At 36.7% G+C, this 19,375-nt stretch overlaps 1 protein-coding gene across 2 annotated transcripts in view; it reads right to left on the bottom strand.

Moving 5' to 3' along the window:
* LOC127948932 (sodium/potassium-transporting ATPase subunit alpha-1-like) overlaps positions 1-19,375 on the bottom strand; it is a 48,604-nt gene that overhangs the window by 556 nt on the left and 28,673 nt on the right. The window contains exons 1-19 of one of the 2 annotated variants that reach the window (XM_052545796.1): positions 5,055-5,172; positions 4,587-4,700; positions 4,342-4,401; positions 3,814-4,017; positions 3,615-3,728; positions 3,402-3,536; positions 3,203-3,320; positions 2,857-3,125; positions 2,435-2,743; positions 2,203-2,337; positions 1,928-2,120; positions 1,669-1,844; positions 1,438-1,574; positions 1,213-1,363; positions 970-1,138; positions 739-893; positions 536-659; positions 304-449; positions 53-183 (exon numbers count right to left, since the gene is read on the bottom strand). In XM_052545796.1, the coding sequence (XP_052401756.1) occupies positions 53-183; positions 304-449; positions 536-659; positions 739-893; positions 970-1,138; positions 1,213-1,363; positions 1,438-1,574; positions 1,669-1,844; positions 1,928-2,120; positions 2,203-2,337; positions 2,435-2,743; positions 2,857-3,125; positions 3,203-3,320; positions 3,402-3,536; positions 3,615-3,728; positions 3,814-4,017; positions 4,342-4,401; positions 4,587-4,700; positions 5,055-5,066 (2,852 nt within the window). In that variant the 5' untranslated portion in view covers positions 5,067-5,172. Of the gene's footprint in view, positions 1-52; positions 184-303; positions 450-535; positions 660-738; positions 894-969; positions 1,139-1,212; positions 1,364-1,437; positions 1,575-1,668; positions 1,845-1,927; positions 2,121-2,202; positions 2,338-2,434; positions 2,744-2,856; positions 3,126-3,202; positions 3,321-3,401; positions 3,537-3,614; positions 3,729-3,813; positions 4,018-4,341; positions 4,402-4,586; positions 4,701-5,054; positions 5,173-19,375 lie in introns of those variants that run through there. The other variant, XM_052545798.1, reaches the window with a different exon arrangement.

Here is a 19,375-nt window from a genome sequence, read left to right as displayed (position 1 = left end):
CCAAAACTTAATGGCTTCTTTGAAGCTCATGTGCATCCCTTTGTTTACATACTTCATTCCCTGCTGTATGATGGAATTTCTTCTGGTCTTTACAATGATCAAGTCTCCCCACTGCACAACCACAATACTGATGAAAAATGCTGTGTGGCAAGTGGACTCTATAATCTTTCTGGCCTCGAAGGTCTGCATCAGACAATTAAAACACAAGAACAAAGCAGTGTTTATAATTGTTTTTTTACCTTTGTTCTTTAATATAGAAGCTTTTTTGTTTCACATTTGGCTTGCCGAAGCTTTGACACTCACCCATTGTTGGCCATAGCTATCTTCCAGGTCACTGATAGATCTGTCTTCCCAACCAACTCGAAGTCCTGGAAGATAACTGGGCCAGAATCCATTCTCACTCATAACCACGATGTAGGTAAAAAACCCTGCAACTGCTTGGATCATACCTAAAAATAAAAATCATGACAGTAAATTTAATTACTTGCCCATATTCAAATATAAAGATCTCTTTATGCAGTAAGAAAGTGCTTACCGATTTGACCATAGGCCATACTGATTAGCCTCGCGTTCACCAGCCTGTCTGTCTGAGCATTTCTGGGTTGTCTCTTCATGATGTCATTTTCTGCATTTTCATAAGCCAAAGAGATAGCGGGAATCTGTGGCAACAATTAAAACAAGTTAAAAACATTAATCATTCAACGGTAATATCGCTACGGTAATAACCGTTTTTCTTACCAGATCAGTGCCCAGGTCAATGCAGAGAATGGTGACGGTGCCCAAAGGTAGAGGAATACCAACGAGGACAAACATGAGGAAGGGGGACATCTCAGGGATCTTACTAGTCAGCGTGTAGGCGATCGATTTCTTCAAGTTGTCAAAGATCAGGCGTCCTGACACGGAAGATACATTCAAATGTAAGTGTCAAAGTGACTTTGATAGATCTAAGTTCTCAAAACCATGACATACCTTCTTCTACTCCAGTGACAATTGAGGCAAAGTTGTCGTCCAAGAGGATCATGTCAGCAGCCTGTTTAGATACATCAGATCCAGCGATACCCATAGCCACACCAATATCAGCCTTCTTCAGAGCAGGAGAATCATTGACACCATCACCGGTTACAGCTACAATCGCACCCTGATAAGAGAGATGAAATGCATTAAAATGGTACTTGATAGAATCAGATAGATAACAGTCTGAGAGTACAGTACCTGTCGCTGACAGCCTTCCACGATAATCAGCTTTTGTTGTGGAGAAGTTCTGGCGAACACAATTTCTGTATGGTATTTGAGGATCTCATCCAAGTCGCTTTCATTCATGTTCTTCAGTTCTCCACCATGGACCACACAGGCCTTGGCATCTCTAGAGATATACTTTGCATTAGCAGTCATCTAGAGCAATGCCACATCTGCAACTGGTTGAGATGATTGGTTTACCTTGGATTGACCTCTGAAACAGGGATGTTTAAACGAGCAGCAATGTCTTCCACAGTCTCGTTGCCTTCAGAGATGATGCCAACACCCATTGCAATAGCCTTAGCTGTAATTGGATGGTCTCCAGTAACCATGATAACCTGTATGGGAAGAGTCGTTAATTTTAGCTATCATAGGAATAGTTTAATATGGGCACAATATATTCATGCACTAGATCTTAGATGATGACAACACCTTGATTCCTGCACTCCTGCACTTGCCCACAGCATCTGGTACAGCTGCACGAGGAGGATCGATCATAGACATGAGGCCAACAAAACACAGGTTCTCAGTGGGGAAGTTCACATTTTCAGTATCAAATGCAAAACCTTCAGGAAACTGGTCATCTGGGAGGCTAAAGTGGCAGAAGCCTATGAGAGAGGACACAGAATTATTCCTCAGTAGTCATAACTTCAATGCTTATCCCAAGGTGTACTTCATAAGGTGGCTTTACCCAGCACTCTTTCTCCAAGACCTCCGAGTTCTACATAAGCATTTTGGAATGAATCTTTCATTTCATCATCCAAAGCCTGCTCTTTCCCTTGAATCAAAATAGTAGAGCATCGATCTAGGATTCTCTCAGGGGCTCCCTTCATCACAAGCAGGTGCTTAGACTCCGAAGCATTGGGATTCTTGTGGACTGAGAGCTAGAAAAGGCGTATTGAAAGCCTATTAGGATGACCAGTCAATCTAAAAACCAATCTCTAAAGAACACCTCAACAAAAATACCTGATACTTGTTGGTGGAGTTGAAAGGGATCTCACAAATCTTGTGGTACCTCTCTCTCATTTCAGTGACTGAACCACAGCACAGCTCGATACACTTCAACAGAGCGGACTCTGAAGCATCACCAGCTGTTTCTCGCTACGAAACAAAGTTTTCACTCATTATAACATTGCTAAATTAGCTACTGGAAGTTGCAATCCTAATGTAGCTTGTATAGTTATTAAGATAAACTCACGCTAAGGATTGGGAGATGGCTCTGTTCAGCACGAAAAACAGCACGGTTGCAAAGGCCAGCAACACGTGAGAGAGCAGACCAAGTTGGAGAGCTCTTGTCAAAGGAGGCTCCACTCTGGTTCTCTGTGGTGTCTGCTTCGTGAATGCGATTGTCAAACCACATGTGAGCGACGGTCATTCGGTTCTGGGTCAAAGTACCAGTCTTGTCAGAGCAGATGGTGGAGGTCGAGCCAAGAGTTTCCACCGCTTCGAGATTCTTCACCAGGCAGTTCTTCTTCGCCATACGTTTGGCAGTCAGAGTTAGACACACCTAAATAAGTAGATACAAGCTAAGTAATCACTTTTACTGAAATATGACCATTGATTTAAAAAAAATATTGAAACGAAACAACCAAAGTATAACTAAACATCACTCTGACTTACAGTTACAGTGGCAGGGAGACCTTCAGGTACATTAGCAACAATGATACCAATGAGGAAAACAACAGCTTCCAACCACCCATATCCGAGAATCAGGGACAGGATTAGGAAGGCCACACCGAGGAAGACAGCTACACCAGAGATGATGTGTATGAAGTGCTCGATCTCTCTAGCGATTGGTGTTTTTCCACCATCCAGACTTGAGGCAAGTGATGCAATACGACCCATGACAGTACGGTCACCGGTGTTGATGACAACCCCTCTGGCGGTACCTGGGTTTTATTATATTCAAGAAATTTAGTTGCATGCAATTTTAAATGCATGCAATGTATCCAACATAATACAGTACCTTCAACACAGTTGGTAGAGAAAAATGCAATGTTCCTCGTCTCCAATGGGTTTTCATGGGAGAAGTCCGGGGTTCGAGTCTGGGGCTCAGATTCTCCAGTGAGGGAAGAGTTGTCCACCTGGAAAGGTAAAATGTAAGTTTCATAGAAATGCATTGATGGGAAATATAACACTTACATCAGAGATGCTTTAGGTCTTACCTTGCATCCGTGTGCAGCGATGATACGAAGATCAGCTGGGATTTTGTCTCCACCTTTGACCTCCACAAGATCTCCGGCGACTACCTCATTCGCAGTGATGACCTTTTTCTCTCCATCACGCACGACTAATGCTTGCTACACAACAACGAGTACATTCACGCCACGGGAAAGCTACAACTGAAACATGAATGATTTCAGAAGCCGTTACTGTACCTGAGGCACAAGGTTCCTGAAAGATTCCATGATCTTAGAGCTCTTGGATTCTTGATAGTATGAGAACCATCCGTTGACTATGACAACAAAAGCTAGCACGAGTCCCAGATACAGCTGCAAAACCACAATCAGGTTTTTAGAGAATGTATGACAGTACAGAGTACATAAAAATGAAGACTATACATCTTCTCTCTCATACATTGTCATTCGCTGGTTCTTCGTTGGAGGCAGCCTGAATCCCATACGCCGTGAAACAAAGAAATGCACCAAACCACAGCAGTGTCTGGAATCCACCGAAGAGTTGTGTGCAGAACTTGACCCATTCTGGAGTTGTTGGAGGTGGGGTCAGGGCATTCGGTCCATCTCGCTCAAAGATCTCGTTTGCACGGGAAGAAGACAAGCCCTGCCGTACCAAATGAACATTGAGTAATGTTGAGACAAGAATTTTAAAACTACAGACTACTTAACCAAAATTACTATACAAATTATTATGCAATTTCAAGATTGCAAAACAGCACAGGTATCCTATAAGCGTAACATAAAACATTTCAGTTTTATCGAACACAATCTTTTTTTTCAAACCAAACGAATGTGATCATTAACTACTGTAGTTTTGTCTCCTCGTATTTTACGTAAAAGGATGCAAAACACATAATTTCATTGCCTCGAGTAACACATGTACTAAAAAACACAAAATTTCCAAAACTGTCAGTAAACCTCTGCTCACCCTGTTCAAGTCAGTGCCGTATTTGCGAGAAAGTTCATCCAATGTCAGCTTGTGGTCGTCCTACAAAAGAGCAAAACACCTTCAATCTCAGTTCAGCAGAGAAAATCTCGAAATTACATTTTTGAATTCACATAATCAGAAAATAATGAAGTAATGTAGTATTAAACTTTTCTTGGTAGTGCTTATAGCTTCAGATCATACCAGATATGTTAAGGTGATGGGTAATGCATATATTAATTTCTCACCAGCTCCACTTCTTTCTTCAGTTCGTTCACATCCTTCCTCTTTTTTTTACCCTTTTTGGGCTTTTTGGTTTCATTCTCAGAAGTTGCCGTCAATGTGTACTCATCATTCCCCGTCTATGAAACATAATACGTATATGATTTAATAGTTAACTCCATACCTGATTGGAACAGAGCCAAAGATGAAATCAACACAACCAACAGAACATCAGCAGAATAAAACGATCCAGTGAAGTGACCAGGATCGCTCTGGAGAGGACCGGCATGAGTTTCCATGTTGGTTTACTGTATGCTGGTTTGGTGCTGATCAACCAGCATAGACTGGTAAAGCTGGTTGACCAAAGAAGCTTAGCTAGTTAAACTAATTAAGTATCCAGTTTGGGCCCAACCAGCTCACTCGTCATCCAAAACACAACACATGCCGTTTTTTTTTTTTACAAGATATGTTAAACATAACAATAGTCCACTCACACCAAGCCCCATGGTCCCAGTTTATTTCAACCCAAAATCAGTCGTTTTGGATTTCAGATGTCCAGCCGGCCTCTCTGGAGACACAAGTGCAAGTGTGATCAATCCAAGTTCACAAAATTTATATTATGCCAACTCACCTGTGTTTTGGGGAGGAGATCTGAGAAATTTTGGGAGGGGTTTAGCAACTGTCATCCTTGACCTTTTATTTTAACCTTTCATTTATTTAACCTTCAGCCACACAGGTAGAAGATTTTGGTGACATCGATGAGAAGATCTCGTTTTGATGTTGCCAACAGTAATTAATCCACTATTATATTTATATATACTACTAATATTTTTACTATGACTTTTATGTATGCATAAATATGTATATTTATGCAATTTATGTAATTTCCATATTTAAGATTATATATATATATATATATATATATATATATATATATATATATATATATATATATATATATATATATATATATATTATAGAAAGAGAATCTATATACGTATGTGCATGTGTGTGTGTTTGAATTATTTATTAAACTAAAGAAGTAATTTTTACACTGTAAAATTCAGATTTAAACTGAACTCTACATTGCTTTTGTGCAAACAGTCTAGGCATGTGCTCTGAATTCATAGTAAACAATCTGAAAGCAGCGTGTTCACGCCTGAACAGAAGGACAGGAAAGTTGCCAAAGCAGTTCAACAAACAGATCAAAAAGTACAGCTTGTTTTCTAAGAAATACAGAGGATAAAATAATGATAACTTTCATTTTGGCCATGGTGTCCTGTGGGGCGGCTGGAGGAGGAATGAGCAGTCATGGGCTGGAACTGAGCAAACAGCTCCCTCTGATAAATATCAGTCGATTGTTTTATGACTGCTTTGAAGCTGAAACTTTAGTTTACATACTTCACTCCTAGCTGTAGGATAAGATTGCAAGCCTTAGATGATCAAGTCAGCACTTACAGAGCACACAAGAGCAACAGATCAAATTTCCGAAAATTGGTTTCTTTTATTCATTCATTTGATCTGTTGTTTAATTTTATTAAATGCTTTTATGTTCCCTGTTAAACCAGCATGGTTGAGCACCAGTATATTCTGAATGCTAGTGTGCTGGTGCTTTTCACAGAACGATCATTCTGTGACCAGCATTACCAGTATGTCTGTTCTGGTCTAAAGCAAGTCCAGGACTAAACCACTATAAACCAGCTTGGACCCGCACAGAACTTGATGCTGGTATTGACTGGTGTCCACTTCTTTATTTCATGACTGTGTCAGCTGTGCTTTTTGGCATCTGTAAAGAATCTGTAGATTCAAATGGATTGTATATGTGGGTAAAATCAAGGGCTATAAATTGTGAATTTGTGCTTTGGAATTTGGACTTTTGTCTGTGTTTTGTAAACCATTTTTTGTGTCTGTTATCAGTCAACAGAGCTCTCAGGCCTCATGTCCTTCACAGTTTAGTCCACACTCAGGCCTACAGACTTAAGAAGTGAAGGTGGAACAGTGTTTTATGTTACTGATGCATAATTATTTTGGGTGAATTATGTGATTGCATTTAACAAGAATATATATTTTTATTTTATTTATTTTTTTGCAAGTTGAAAATGCATAATGAGCAGTCAAAAAAATTATAATGAGTCATAAATATTTTTTTCAACACAGCCTTTTTTTTCGATTACAAAGTATAGTTTTATCTTCATATGCATATATTTTTTTAAAAAAAGTATTAGCATCATAATGTAAGTATAAAGAAATAAATATTGTATAAAAAATTGCATAAACAACAAAGTATTTCATTTACACACCTGATTCAGAAAATTTCACATCTGGTCAGTTTATGGCTGTTGAAAAGTTATTATAAACATCACAGCGCAATGCAACAGCTGAAAGCTGCTCATATTAATAATGTTTTTAATATTTCATCTGTTAGGCAGCCGTCCACTTCTGTTTTGCAGCTCATTAAATACTCCTTTTGGACTGAACAGCATGTTCTGAAAGTTACAGTATGTTTGCACAATATAGAAAAAAAAAATCATCATAATAAGACACCTTTCAATCTGCTCTTAACCTTTGACCTGCTGTCCAGTGGGTCACATTTCAAAGCGTGTTCTGCTTGGCCCCCATTAATGCAGCCATATTTATTTGTGTGTGTGTGTGTGTGTGTGTGTGTGTGTGTGTGTGTGTGTGTGTGTGTCTAATAAAAGTCACTTATTAACTTCATATCATAAAATCGAGGTTTAGAGTAGCAGCATAACCTGTTTCAAGAATCAGTCCAGCATTACAGTGAAGTAGGCGTCTGGTGATTTAACAGAACAAGCACTCTTGTAATACTCAGAATTTTACTGAAAAATATAGTTTTTTTTCTTGAAGTTGTGAAGAACATGTACACTAGGCCTCTCCTTTTCCTCTCAATACAGTGAACACATGATATGATGAACAAATAGCTAACAACAGAGTAGGAATACTGAAAGAGACACAGAGGAGATTTCCATGATTATATTTGGATTTCTCAAAAGCAAGTTTATAGTGGGTTCGACGTTTAGGTTTATTTTAGTATAACTTCCTTATCCTTCCTTATATTTTAAAGTGGTGCATAAATAGCTTATTTATTGGCTTCTATGATTCCATCAATAACTTTTAAGATTCACGGAACCATCTCAATGCACAAAAGATTCTTCACCCTTAGGAAACAGTTGTCTGAAAGGGTCTTAAAAAAAAAAAAAAAAAAAAAAAAGTTTCTCCAATGCATGCAAAAAACTTGTTTTTGGAGCCTTTATTTTTAAAGAATGTAGTGAAGATTATAACTGATTGTGAGGCAGTGGACAACTCGAATCTGAAGAAGACAGCTGCACACGTCTGAGACGTCTGAGAATCCTCTCCTGTAGTAAATATCCTACAGAATCCTAAGTAATAGTATTTCATGAGAAGAACACAGAATGTATGACATCATCACATCAACATTCTGAAAAATAAAAAGGTGTTGTCAATGTTGTTATGACAACATGAAACCTTAAAAGAACCTGTTTGGAAAACATTTATGAAATCTAATAGGTATAAAGAGCTCAATTTCTAGTGACCTTGTATAAAATTAGGAAACAAATGTTTTACTACAACTATTTTTGTATATATATATATATATATATATATATATATATATATATATATATATATATTTTTTTTTTTTTAGAACAAACTCTGGTTAATCGTATATATATATTAGAAGAGCTTGTCATTTTTTTTTTATATATATATAAAAAAAGGGAAATAAAAATAGGCCACATATAAATTAATGGCAAGGCAACATGGATATCCATATTTTTTCCTTAGTTGTTTTACTTCTATTTGATTATTTACCTAGATATAGCACACAAACTAAAATATTTATTTGACATCATAATGTTTTCATCCTAAACTTGGTTTTAATCCTGCTTGATCTTAAAGTTCAGGGTGACCGGTGTGGAGGTCAAAGCAGATTTTGGATGACTAGTTTGATTGAGAGGTGCAAGGACAAAACAACCAGATGATCCACGTCTGACTGTTTTCTGTTCTGGATACAGAACAAGGTCAAAGGTCAGAGATTTCCACTTAATAAGACTTAAAAACTACACCCACGGCAGAAAACAGAAGACTTTTACACAGAAAACACTTTATGAAGTTTGCCAGCTAAAATCATCGTCGATTCACAAACAATGAAATGTTGTGGCACTGATACGCAAAATGTCAAATTAGCTGTTGATGCAACAGAAAAAAACTAAACATCTTCTGAAAGAAAATATTGAAAGGAATTGAAGATTATACTGAGAATTTCTTTCCAGACCAGACTGACTGTTTATAGTTTCAAAATATTGAAACCATTTCTCGATGCTCAGAGAGGATACTAGTTATTAGAAGTATGGTTTCAATAAATAGTAGAGAACTGGCCTTTAAAGGACTTGAACAAACACTGAGTCACTAACTCGAGTCACATTACAGCTGCAGACTTCCACAGCTCACTCTGGTGCAATGCTTTCTCTCTCCACTGGGTGGCGCGTTGGTACGGAAGCCTGGGAGGCCATTCATTCGTTTTTCTAAATTTTCTTGCGAGCTCAGCATAAAACTTTATTCTCAAATTTTTCATTTTGGCATAAAAAAGGTACATGCATAATGTATATATATAATATTACATTCTCTATTATCAACAAATACTCATGCAGGCAATGAGACAGCAGAAAATGATCAAAGGGCTCAGTGAAATGCATTCATGTACAGAGAGCTCATTATTCACCTGATCTGGAGCCAAAAGCTCTTATTCAATTAGGTCTCAGTTGAAACCTGGCACAATCTCTGGGATGAGGATGTGAAGAGGAGGCACTTGAGTTTGCCAAATGCTATAAAACTCACTAAAGTGAAGAAGCCAATAACCCAATGGCTCAGCTCAGCCAGGAGGAAAACCAACTGAAAGAAAGGCCACATTACCAAAAAATACTCAACGTGTGATGGTGGTGTTTGAGCCTGAATGTCTTTAACAACAAAAACAAAAAATCCTTACAGATAAACCTTAAAGGTTAGTAATTAATTCTTCATCGAAGCGACAGATGGCGCTGTTTCCTTGCGGTTAAATAAAGTGCGTTTCCATTTCTCGCCACTAGATGTCGCTGAAACGCTGTGTACTCAGACTGCGATCTCGAGGACAAAATAATGCTGCTCCTTCCACTGAAATCCTCCATTCATCAGTTTACTGAAGAATAACTGCATTGTGTTTCTTCAGTCCATGACTGGCTCTGAATTAAAGGCTTATGTAACCAACAAATAGCTTTTGGTTTTACTTCAGAAATGTACTTCTTATAGTCTGGGCAGGGCACCTGGATAAACAAGCACTGAAATGACAGTAAATCTCAGAGCCAGGATTACAACTCTGTGTTTTTAGTTATTATTGGAGATGGAACACTTGTCTGTTTGTGTGTCAGCATGTTCAGCCATCTGCTGTTTTATTATTTCTGTTGTACAGGAGCTCTATCTGTTCGGCTCAAATGAGCTAAATAATCAGAGCAGTATTTCCAGCGTGTGTCAGGTGACTGTAGATTAGCTCAATCACTGCTAGAATGTCAGATTACACACTTTGTTCTTCTGACCGCTGATTTTAATAGCCAGACAAACGGCTCCTTGTGCTGTTGATAAAGAGTATTCATGTGCGTAAATGAATGTTCGAATTATGGACTACATTCAGAGCATAATATTTAAAAAAGAAGAAGAAATAAACATGAATAATAACAGCTTTTGTAACAAAATGACTGTATAGAGGAGATTGCAGTTGATGCCTAAAAGCAGAAAATAGAAAATTTTATTTTTTTTCCATGACCTTTTAACACTTTGAAATTATACATGAAATAATAATAATGATATATTCTAAAGTTTTTGTGTGCATGTGTGTGTGTGTGTGTATTTAGTAAAATTTTTATATATTATTACAATTTTAATTAGCTGTTTTCTATGTGAATATCTATTAAACTGTAATTTATTTTTGTGATGCACAGCTGTATTTTCAGCATCATTCCTCCAGTCTTCAGTGTCACATGGTCTTCAGAAATCATTATAATATCATGATACATTTTATTTTTTAGGATTCTTTAATGAATAGAAAGTTCAAATACAGATGAAACAATTTGTATAATGTTATAAATGTGTTTACTGTCACTTTTAATCAATATAATGCTGCTGAATGGAAGTATTAATTAAACAGCAGAGCATCGATATATCTTATTTTCATTTATATAGAGTTTGTCAAGAAAAATCTTGAATAACTGAATGGAAAATGTAATAAACTATTGCTGGTGGAAAAAGCTGTGACGGTTCTTCCATATTTTTCTTGCTCCATGGAAAGAAACAGCAGCATACGGGTTTGAAACAACATGAGGGTGAGTAAATGAATGACAGAATCGTCATTTTTTTAAGTGTTAAAAAGAAAAGGAGACCGTCTGTAATGTAATCACGTCTCCTGACTCATGTTCCCGTCAGATAGATGTACATCACAGCTTCTCCTGCTGCTCACGTGGGAACCGGAGTTTGCACCGGCTCAGAGCTGCTGGATTGTGTAACAATCGGAATGTTTCGGAATCTCTAAGAATGATTCCATTGTTCACAGCCGTGTGAGACAGAGTCAGAGGTCAGAGGTCAACCACAGTGGCACGTGCACACAGAGAGAGAAGTGAGGACGAGTGCTACGGACACAAGGGCAAAGAGATAAAGCTAAAGCCAATGTCAACAGCTATTAAACTAGTGATGTATCGCTCATTTTAAGGAACAATGATTCTACTTTAAGTGATGTGTTATAATCATGTGCTGATGATTTAACAGTAAAGTAATTGTTTCCAAGGTTATAGAGCTGTGTTTATTTGCGATTCCTCTTCAGCTAGACCGAGTTTTCAGGACGGTGTGAATTATGACACATTTCACACTCCATCCTGAAGATCCACGAACCCTCAGCTGTTACACAACTACTAAAAATGAACTCAAAACGAAGATGAAAAGCATTCATTCTCACAGGAGAAAATTACTAGTGAGATTGCTTTAAAGGAATAGTTGAGCATTTGAGCATTGCATCAATGTCTCTATCAACGGATGCTCTGCAGTGAATGGGTGCCGTCAGAATGAGAGTCCAGACAGCTGATAAAAACATCACAATAATCCACAGCACTCCAGTCCATCAGTTCATGTCTTATGAAGAGAAAAGCGCTGTGTTTATCAGCTGTTTGGACTCTCATTCTGACGGCACCCATTCACTGCAGAGCATCTATTGCTGTGCAAGTGATACAATGGTACATCTAAAGAAAAAAACTAAATATTTTAGGTGATCTATTGCTTTAAAATCGCAATTGTTTCTTCTAGACAACAGAATAAAGAGAATGACGTAAGCATAATAAAGTAAACATAAATAAAGAGTCTTTCCCAAAAGGAATTTTAAGAGAAACATCTCAGACACTGTTGATACTTCAGTGGGATGTATGAGCTATAAAAAATGCAATAACATTTTCCATGACTTGAATTAACTTTTTCCATGTACTGTACACTTGTGATGTAACTGCTTTAAAATGCTGACAGAGTCGTTCACAATCAGTCCATAACATCATTCACATCAGCTAAAGAGACGCTTATGCTGTTTGTTAGTAAAGTGTGCAAGAGAAAAATGGAGTCAGGATTTTCGATGGTTTCCATGAATCAGGGCCAGTGTGATTTACATTAGATGACGACGGCCTGAAAGCCAGACCTTGACATGTCAGGCCTTATTCTAAGCTTTTAATCTTCTGAGCTGAGCTTTACTGTTTCAGAACCAAATAAAACTATCATAAAAGTTCATTCAGAAGTTAGTGGAATAGAAAGCTGCAATGCATGTATTTCCTAGAAAGTGATTGTGCTTTTGTACCTCAGACCACTGCATGTGTAGGAAGCCATACTTTATATTTAAGACTGCTTAATGCTGTCTTAATGTCTTATAAGCCAAATCTGAAGTGAAGTAAGTAGGTCTTTAAACACGTGTTCACAAGTAAACACAACACGGATATGTGCTTGATTCCCCATGTTATTTAAATATTATTCATATACTATTATAGTATTTATTTGTATATTCTAGTCTAATGAGTAAGTTTTGTTTTGTAATTTTCTTTTAGTTCTTGTTTTCTTGTTTCTATTTACAATGGATACATTTTTATCATAGTTGTCATTTAATTTAAACTTCAACTTGTTCATAAAAACATGCCAGAAGAACACGTCTTATTGGGGCGACTGTGGCTCTGTTAGCTCCTGACTGATGATCCAATGGGACTGTTTCTGCTTTTATTGGCTCGTACATCACAGCTAGCGTGCACTACACTTCTGCCTGAAACGGCCCCCCGTGGAGGGCAGATCTCGCTGCACCGGTCCATCCACGAAACACTAACGCCGTGAGGAGGGGGCTGTCAGATATATGACTTAATCTGCAATCAGCAGGACTTCTCTGCACTGCTAGATTGACTCTTTCTGGACACTGAAAAGCTTTTAGTAAAATATGTGGGATGATGCATTACGATGCAGTGTAGTATGTTTATTGACTTAATAAACAGAAAGGAAATATGTTTTTAAGTTGTTTTTTACGTGCATTTGGATGCATGTGCAAAATTTCATTATCCGTATGCTAGGCGGTTTATTCCTGTCTTCTGGTGAAATGTGCACCTGTGGGATTTTTGGTGTTTGGTGATCGCAGCATCAACAGCACTAGTGATGATTGATTAAATGCCGTGAAATAATAGACAATTAAATTTGGTAGTTTTGATGCAGCACACAGAGACACAACTTTCTAAAGCTCATCAAGTTAAAAGAAGACTACTGAGACTTTTGTTTGTTCAGCTTATGCTCATCTGGTGGTTTTCTAGCAGGTTTTAACTAGTAAAGTGAGTCGGTCAGCATGATTTTTGTGAAGCTGGTTGACCAAAGTAGATTTGCTGTTTAAGCTAATTAAGCAGCCTAACGGGAGCAAACCAGGAGAGCAACATCTACAACAAACACGGGTCACTTTGCAGGACTGTTCGGCTCTTTCACTAAATTATTTAAGAAACTTTTAATTTCATAAACGCGGCTTATGAATCCTGAAAAAACTAAAAAAAACAAAAAAACAGAAGAAACAGCTGGAAAAATAAACTCTGAAGGAGTGGGTGTTGTGAGAACCCAAGCAGAGGCCCAAACTAATAAAGAAACACAAACCGAAAAACCCACAGAGGATAGATATAAGAGATCAAAAGTGGAAAATTTATATTACCACTCCACAGGGAGGAAATACAGACACTGAAAAGACAGAAGAGAAACGAATCTACTGATCTACAGCAAGAGATTTCAAAGCTCCTCTACAGAAGCACAGCTGTGATCACTGAATACTCATGTGTTTTGTAAAATGAATTAAAAACAAGTCATCTCTAAAATTTAGAAGAAAAAAATAAGTTGGGGAAAAACCTACAAAAAAAAAAAAAAAACATTACAAAAAGTAATATGAGTGTAATTAAAGCAATACACAAACATTTATATTCAACGTGCTTTACATTGGCATATTAAAAGAAAAGAGGGGAAAAATCTAAAAGTCAACTTCAAATTATTTTATTTCTTTAGTGTTTAATGAGTGTTTAATGAGTTTTTTAAAGAGTAAAAAAATGATTCAGCTAAATATAATGTAACGTAAATGTAAAAATAGATTTAAAAACTTCCTGCAGCTATTCTGAGCTTTTCATCAACACCATGTTTCATTAAAGATTATTCAAAGCAGCTCTTCACATGCATTCTCTAAATTAGTAAATTCTCCATTAAAATACTGCGAAAATAATGCTTGTTTTCAAACAGGTTTGTCCAAAACTTTTTTATTTTCCAGTGGCTGGACAAACTCCGCCTCCAAACCCATGCGATTGGTTGGATTGTGTAACTATGGAAAGACTCCAAATGACTTTACTGTTGTTCAAAGGATGGATGATTCAAACACAAAATAGCTGATAAAGGAATAGTTCCCCAGTTGACAGTAGCCATTGACTGCCATCATTTTTAGAAAGTCGATGGCTGCCGTCAACTGTTTGGTTATACCCTCAATCTTCAAAGTAACTGCTCTTGTGTTCAGCAGAAGACAGAAACATACAGGTTTGGAAAGACATGAGGATGAGTATATAATGACTAAATTTCATCTTCCGGTGAACGATTCTTTTAAGAAGGCTTTTGAATGGACCTTAACTCTTAAAACACTGCAGTGTTCTATTATTGTATGTTTCTCTCATTCTCACACAGACCTGTTTGCTGACACGTCCGCTGTCCTCTTATAATTCATGGCCTGCTGTTTCTGTGGCCGTGCTGGATGGGAACATCGATTGCATTGACCACACAATCACCTTTCATTTCCGAGGGACTGAGTGATTGAAGGTGGTGTTACGGTATAAACAAGTGAGCTCATCTCCTGGCAAACAGAATCATGTGATAATATTTCCATTAATTTATGAAGGATATTTCTGAACGTCCAGTTTTTTTGATATTTTGTAACATTTTTCATGTTAACGGAACACTCTAACATTCCATTTAATAAACATTATGGAAATGTTACTTTTGATCTGAAAATGATGTAACAATTAGCAACATTCAAAAAATGTTTTTGTCAATAAAACGTTACATTAGCAACACTGTAAAAAATGACAGTGAATTTAACTGTAAAAGACTGAAAAAATGCTACAGTAAAAACCTGTTAATTGGTTAACGGTAAAGTCCTCTATTATATACGTTTAAAAACTGTATTTGACATTACATTTTATAGTAAACATAGTACATAGTAGTATACCATTTTCAGAAGTAAAAAGGCCGTATAATTTACAGTGAATAACTGTAAATTGACATTCCCAGAATCCCCAGAATTCCCTGTGGTACATTTTTTAAAGTAACTATGTTTCTTATTAGTTTTGAATATTAGGGTTGTGTGTTACACCTAATGTTGTTAAATGAATGTTTATTGCATATTTCAGTTTATTGTGTCACCCTGATGGTGATTAGTGTTTGTGTGAATGGCACTGCGCACTTTCTATATATGTTATTATTTAGAAACTGTTTGAGATGGGCTTTGTTTCATCATGTGACTTTCTCATCACATTTGGTGGTTATCAGTGTATTCACAGGTACAAAACAGATTTCAGTACTTCAATAATTTGGTATATTAACATTATATCAGTTAATTAAATTATGGTATATATACTGTAAATTTAAGTTAAAATCATAAAACTTTAAACGTTGCTACCATATTTTTTACAGTAAAATTCGGGCAACCAGATATATCGTTTTTTTTACCATAATTAAAACATTTTTTTACAGTGAATGTTAAAATTATTAAAGACCAGATAAATTTGAACAGATGTTCTATTAACATTATTGGAAGACAATACTGAGAACATTTCCTGTTCCTGTTAGATAGACTGTTGATCCAGATGAGTAAAAAAAAAATATTTTATTATAGAAAAATCAATGACACTTCTTAAAAATCTCATCTGTTCCTCCTAATCCCCCTTGAGATCAAATGGAGCATAAATTGAGAATATAGCGAGCTTTCTCCTGCTTCAATCTGATCTCAAACATTTCTCACCCAAAGACCAAAAGGGCTTAGGAGGAACAACTCAGACACAGTTGATACTTAAATAAACCCTAAATGAGAACTCCGGAGTCATGAAAGAACAACCTGAGCGAGAAACTCCTCCTCGGGGAGCATCTTGCAGTCATTAATCCACTCCACACTATTGTACCTGGCAGTGTGGCAGGTTTCCGGCTTGTCTCTCTGGGATCCGTCTGTTTTCTGCCTCCAGGCATAGATGAAAGAGACATTCGACTGCATAAGGAAAGATGTTTATTTGTTTAGTTGCACATATGATGTACTATTATACACGGTCGAGGGATATGCTCCATGTATTTCACAGAAAAACTGATTACGGTGGTACTGCAGCAGCTGCTCTTGCACATGGATTGCATCATGATCATTTCAAACGTCTCATTTTTATATTTCCAAAATGACTGGTGATTTTCCAGGATGCACATTATAGGATCTGAAAGATGCTTCAGTCAAGACGGAAACACATTTGTGCGTAATATAGCAATGTGTAAGAGAGGTGGTGCCTTACAATGCCAGCATCTATTTTATAAATATAAACATATTAACACATGCTTACCCTGGCAGTCATTTCTATAAATGTCATGTGGGATTGTGGGAGGAGAAACGAGCTTGTGGATGGAGACCAGCTGCTGTGCGGCATTGTATCATGAGAAACTGTAAACCACATGTTATTGTTAATGACGTCCATCAAGGATAATAATAATATGAACAGGAAAAGAACCGCTTCCCAGCAACAAATGTGATTAAACTGAATTCAAGGGAGTGTGACACCAGCTCCACCACAGAAACGAGGAGTTTCAGGCTAGCTCAGCAAATAGCTCTAGTGCAATATTCACATTGTCTGTAAGCATGAATATCTCAAAATGCAATAAATAACCAACCTTTAATGGGGTTCTGTTGTTCTTCTTCTTGGTGGAAAAACACAACACCACCAAAACATTGACTTCACCTTTAAGGGATGAATTTTCTTGAGCGTTCACTATTATAAAGAATTTCAGACCAAGGCGTTCTTGTACTAAAAATCACAAGATACACAGTTTTTCATGGCGTGATTTTATTTTTATTATTATTTTTTTTTTTCAAGAATGATTAATTGGCATCACTGTTTCTCTTTAGTATGGAAGCCCATTTCTGCCACTGAACAAAACTTTTTAAAAAGTTTATTGCAAAATGTCAAAAAAAACAAACAAACAAAAAAAAAACTAATAATAATATTACAGGAATAAAAAAGAAAAAACGGTAAAAAGGTAATTGCAACTTTTTTCATGGAATTATGAGTTTATATCACAGAATTTGCACTTTACATTTTAATTTTTTATTCTGTTCTTAAAAAAAAAAGAAGTATGAGATACAAACTCAGAACTTTCTTCCACAGGATTCTAAAAAATAAAAAAAGTCAATTGTGGCTTTAATACCAATTTATCCTTTTTTCTCACAATTACGTATTAAAATCTCACAATTCCAACTTTTATTCTCAGTAAGTAATTGTGCACTTATATAATTAAGTATCATGAGTTTATATCTTGCATTTTATATCTTATATTTTCTCTGAATAGCCAAAATGATATTATATAACTTTAAACTGCTTACATGCAATAATTGTTATCCTGCAGAAACAGGCTTTCAAAGTTTTAGTATCAGAGATTTTATCTTTTGGAAAACCCTTTTTAAATTGCTAGACACGTTACAAACATGTCTCTATTACCCAGTAGCGGGTGGGCTTTTATTTGCATATCTGCAAGAGACATCTGTCATACAAAAGCAGAACAACAGGCCGATATGTATAATATATGGGTTAATATAATGACAGTGCTGACTACAGATCACAACACTGTCATAATGTTGACACAACATTTTCATGCCAGCAGCAGCATTTCAGTAGTGCAGGGATATAGTGTTTATGGAGGAAGGGACGTTCACCAAACTAAAGAGTATTATCCTAGATTGTTCCATTTCCAGCTGGAACACGTGACGGTTTGCAGCACATGCACAACAGGCGGCCAACACGAATCACGATATTATGAGTAACGATCCAACCCGCAGAGAAAAACTTAATAAACCAACTGATGATAAACAACAATATTTATAGAAAAGCATTTAAATTCACAGCTGGTGAATTACAAAATGATGTCTGTCTAATCACACACAACAAACAGGATTTAATAGAACTCAACAAAATCCCAAATGCTAGATGATCAAATTAACCGGTGCTATTCATTCACGCTTCTTTGTCCGTCTATTCTATTCCCAAGGCAATAATCACATAATGCTGAGAAATAACTCAGCATAGCTTTTCGGATTTCACAGTATGCAAATTATTTCTATTCTTCTGCACACTGCTGTATTAGGGATCGAGTAATATCCCTGTTAATTCAAGGATTTTATTAAACATCACTGCACATCCATTTCTCAAAGGCATTGACACACGTTGCAAGCACCTCAGTCCAGTATCTACAAGCCGTTGTTGTGGCATGATGGATTTGTGGGCGGGTGTTGACAGGAATGGTCCGGTGCACGCTGGTACCCTCCGTCCAGCTCCTGCCGAGATGCCAGGCTTAATGCCAGTGACTCACACACAGCCACAGGGCAGGAAACACAAAATCAGAGCGCATATGCTCTGCTCTGGCAAATCTGGGGTTTAGAGGACTATTAGGATGCAATAAAGCTGTGGCTTTTGGTGCTGATGTACTTTTTCGTCTGGTTAGCTTGAATGGAATTGTAATGCATTGAAATAAACATAATCAGTGGTGCTTATTTTACTTAAAATGTTCAATTAATACTTTAACTGATTTTATTCATGAAAGAGTTCTTAAAAACAAAATTGACCAGCTTCCGCAAAAAAAATAAATAAAAAAAATAAAATAAAACACGAAGCAGGAGTTTTCAACAACAAATATTTCTTGGGCAGCAAATCATTATATTAGAATGATTTTTGAAGTATCAGTGAAGACTGGGGTAATGATGCTGAAAATTCCGCTTTGATTACAGAAATAAATTACATTTTAAAATACATTCACGTGTTGTTTTAAATAATTATAATATTTCACAATGTATTTTTTGATTTGACTGTTTTTACTGTATATTTATTCTGCAAATAAATGCAGCATTGGTCAGCAGAAGAGACTTATTTTAAAACGCTTAAATGCATTCTTTGTTCCAAACCTTTACGTGTTTCTTTGAGCTGTTGAGCACATG

This window comes from Carassius gibelio, chromosome B1 (assembly GCF_023724105.1).
Source record: "Carassius gibelio isolate Cgi1373 ecotype wild population from Czech Republic chromosome B1, carGib1.2-hapl.c, whole genome shotgun sequence".
NCBI lineage: Eukaryota > Metazoa > Chordata > Actinopteri > Cypriniformes > Cyprinidae > Carassius > Carassius gibelio.
The sequence above is the reverse complement of the archived record's forward strand: the minus strand, read 5'-3'. Positions and strand labels throughout refer to the sequence as shown.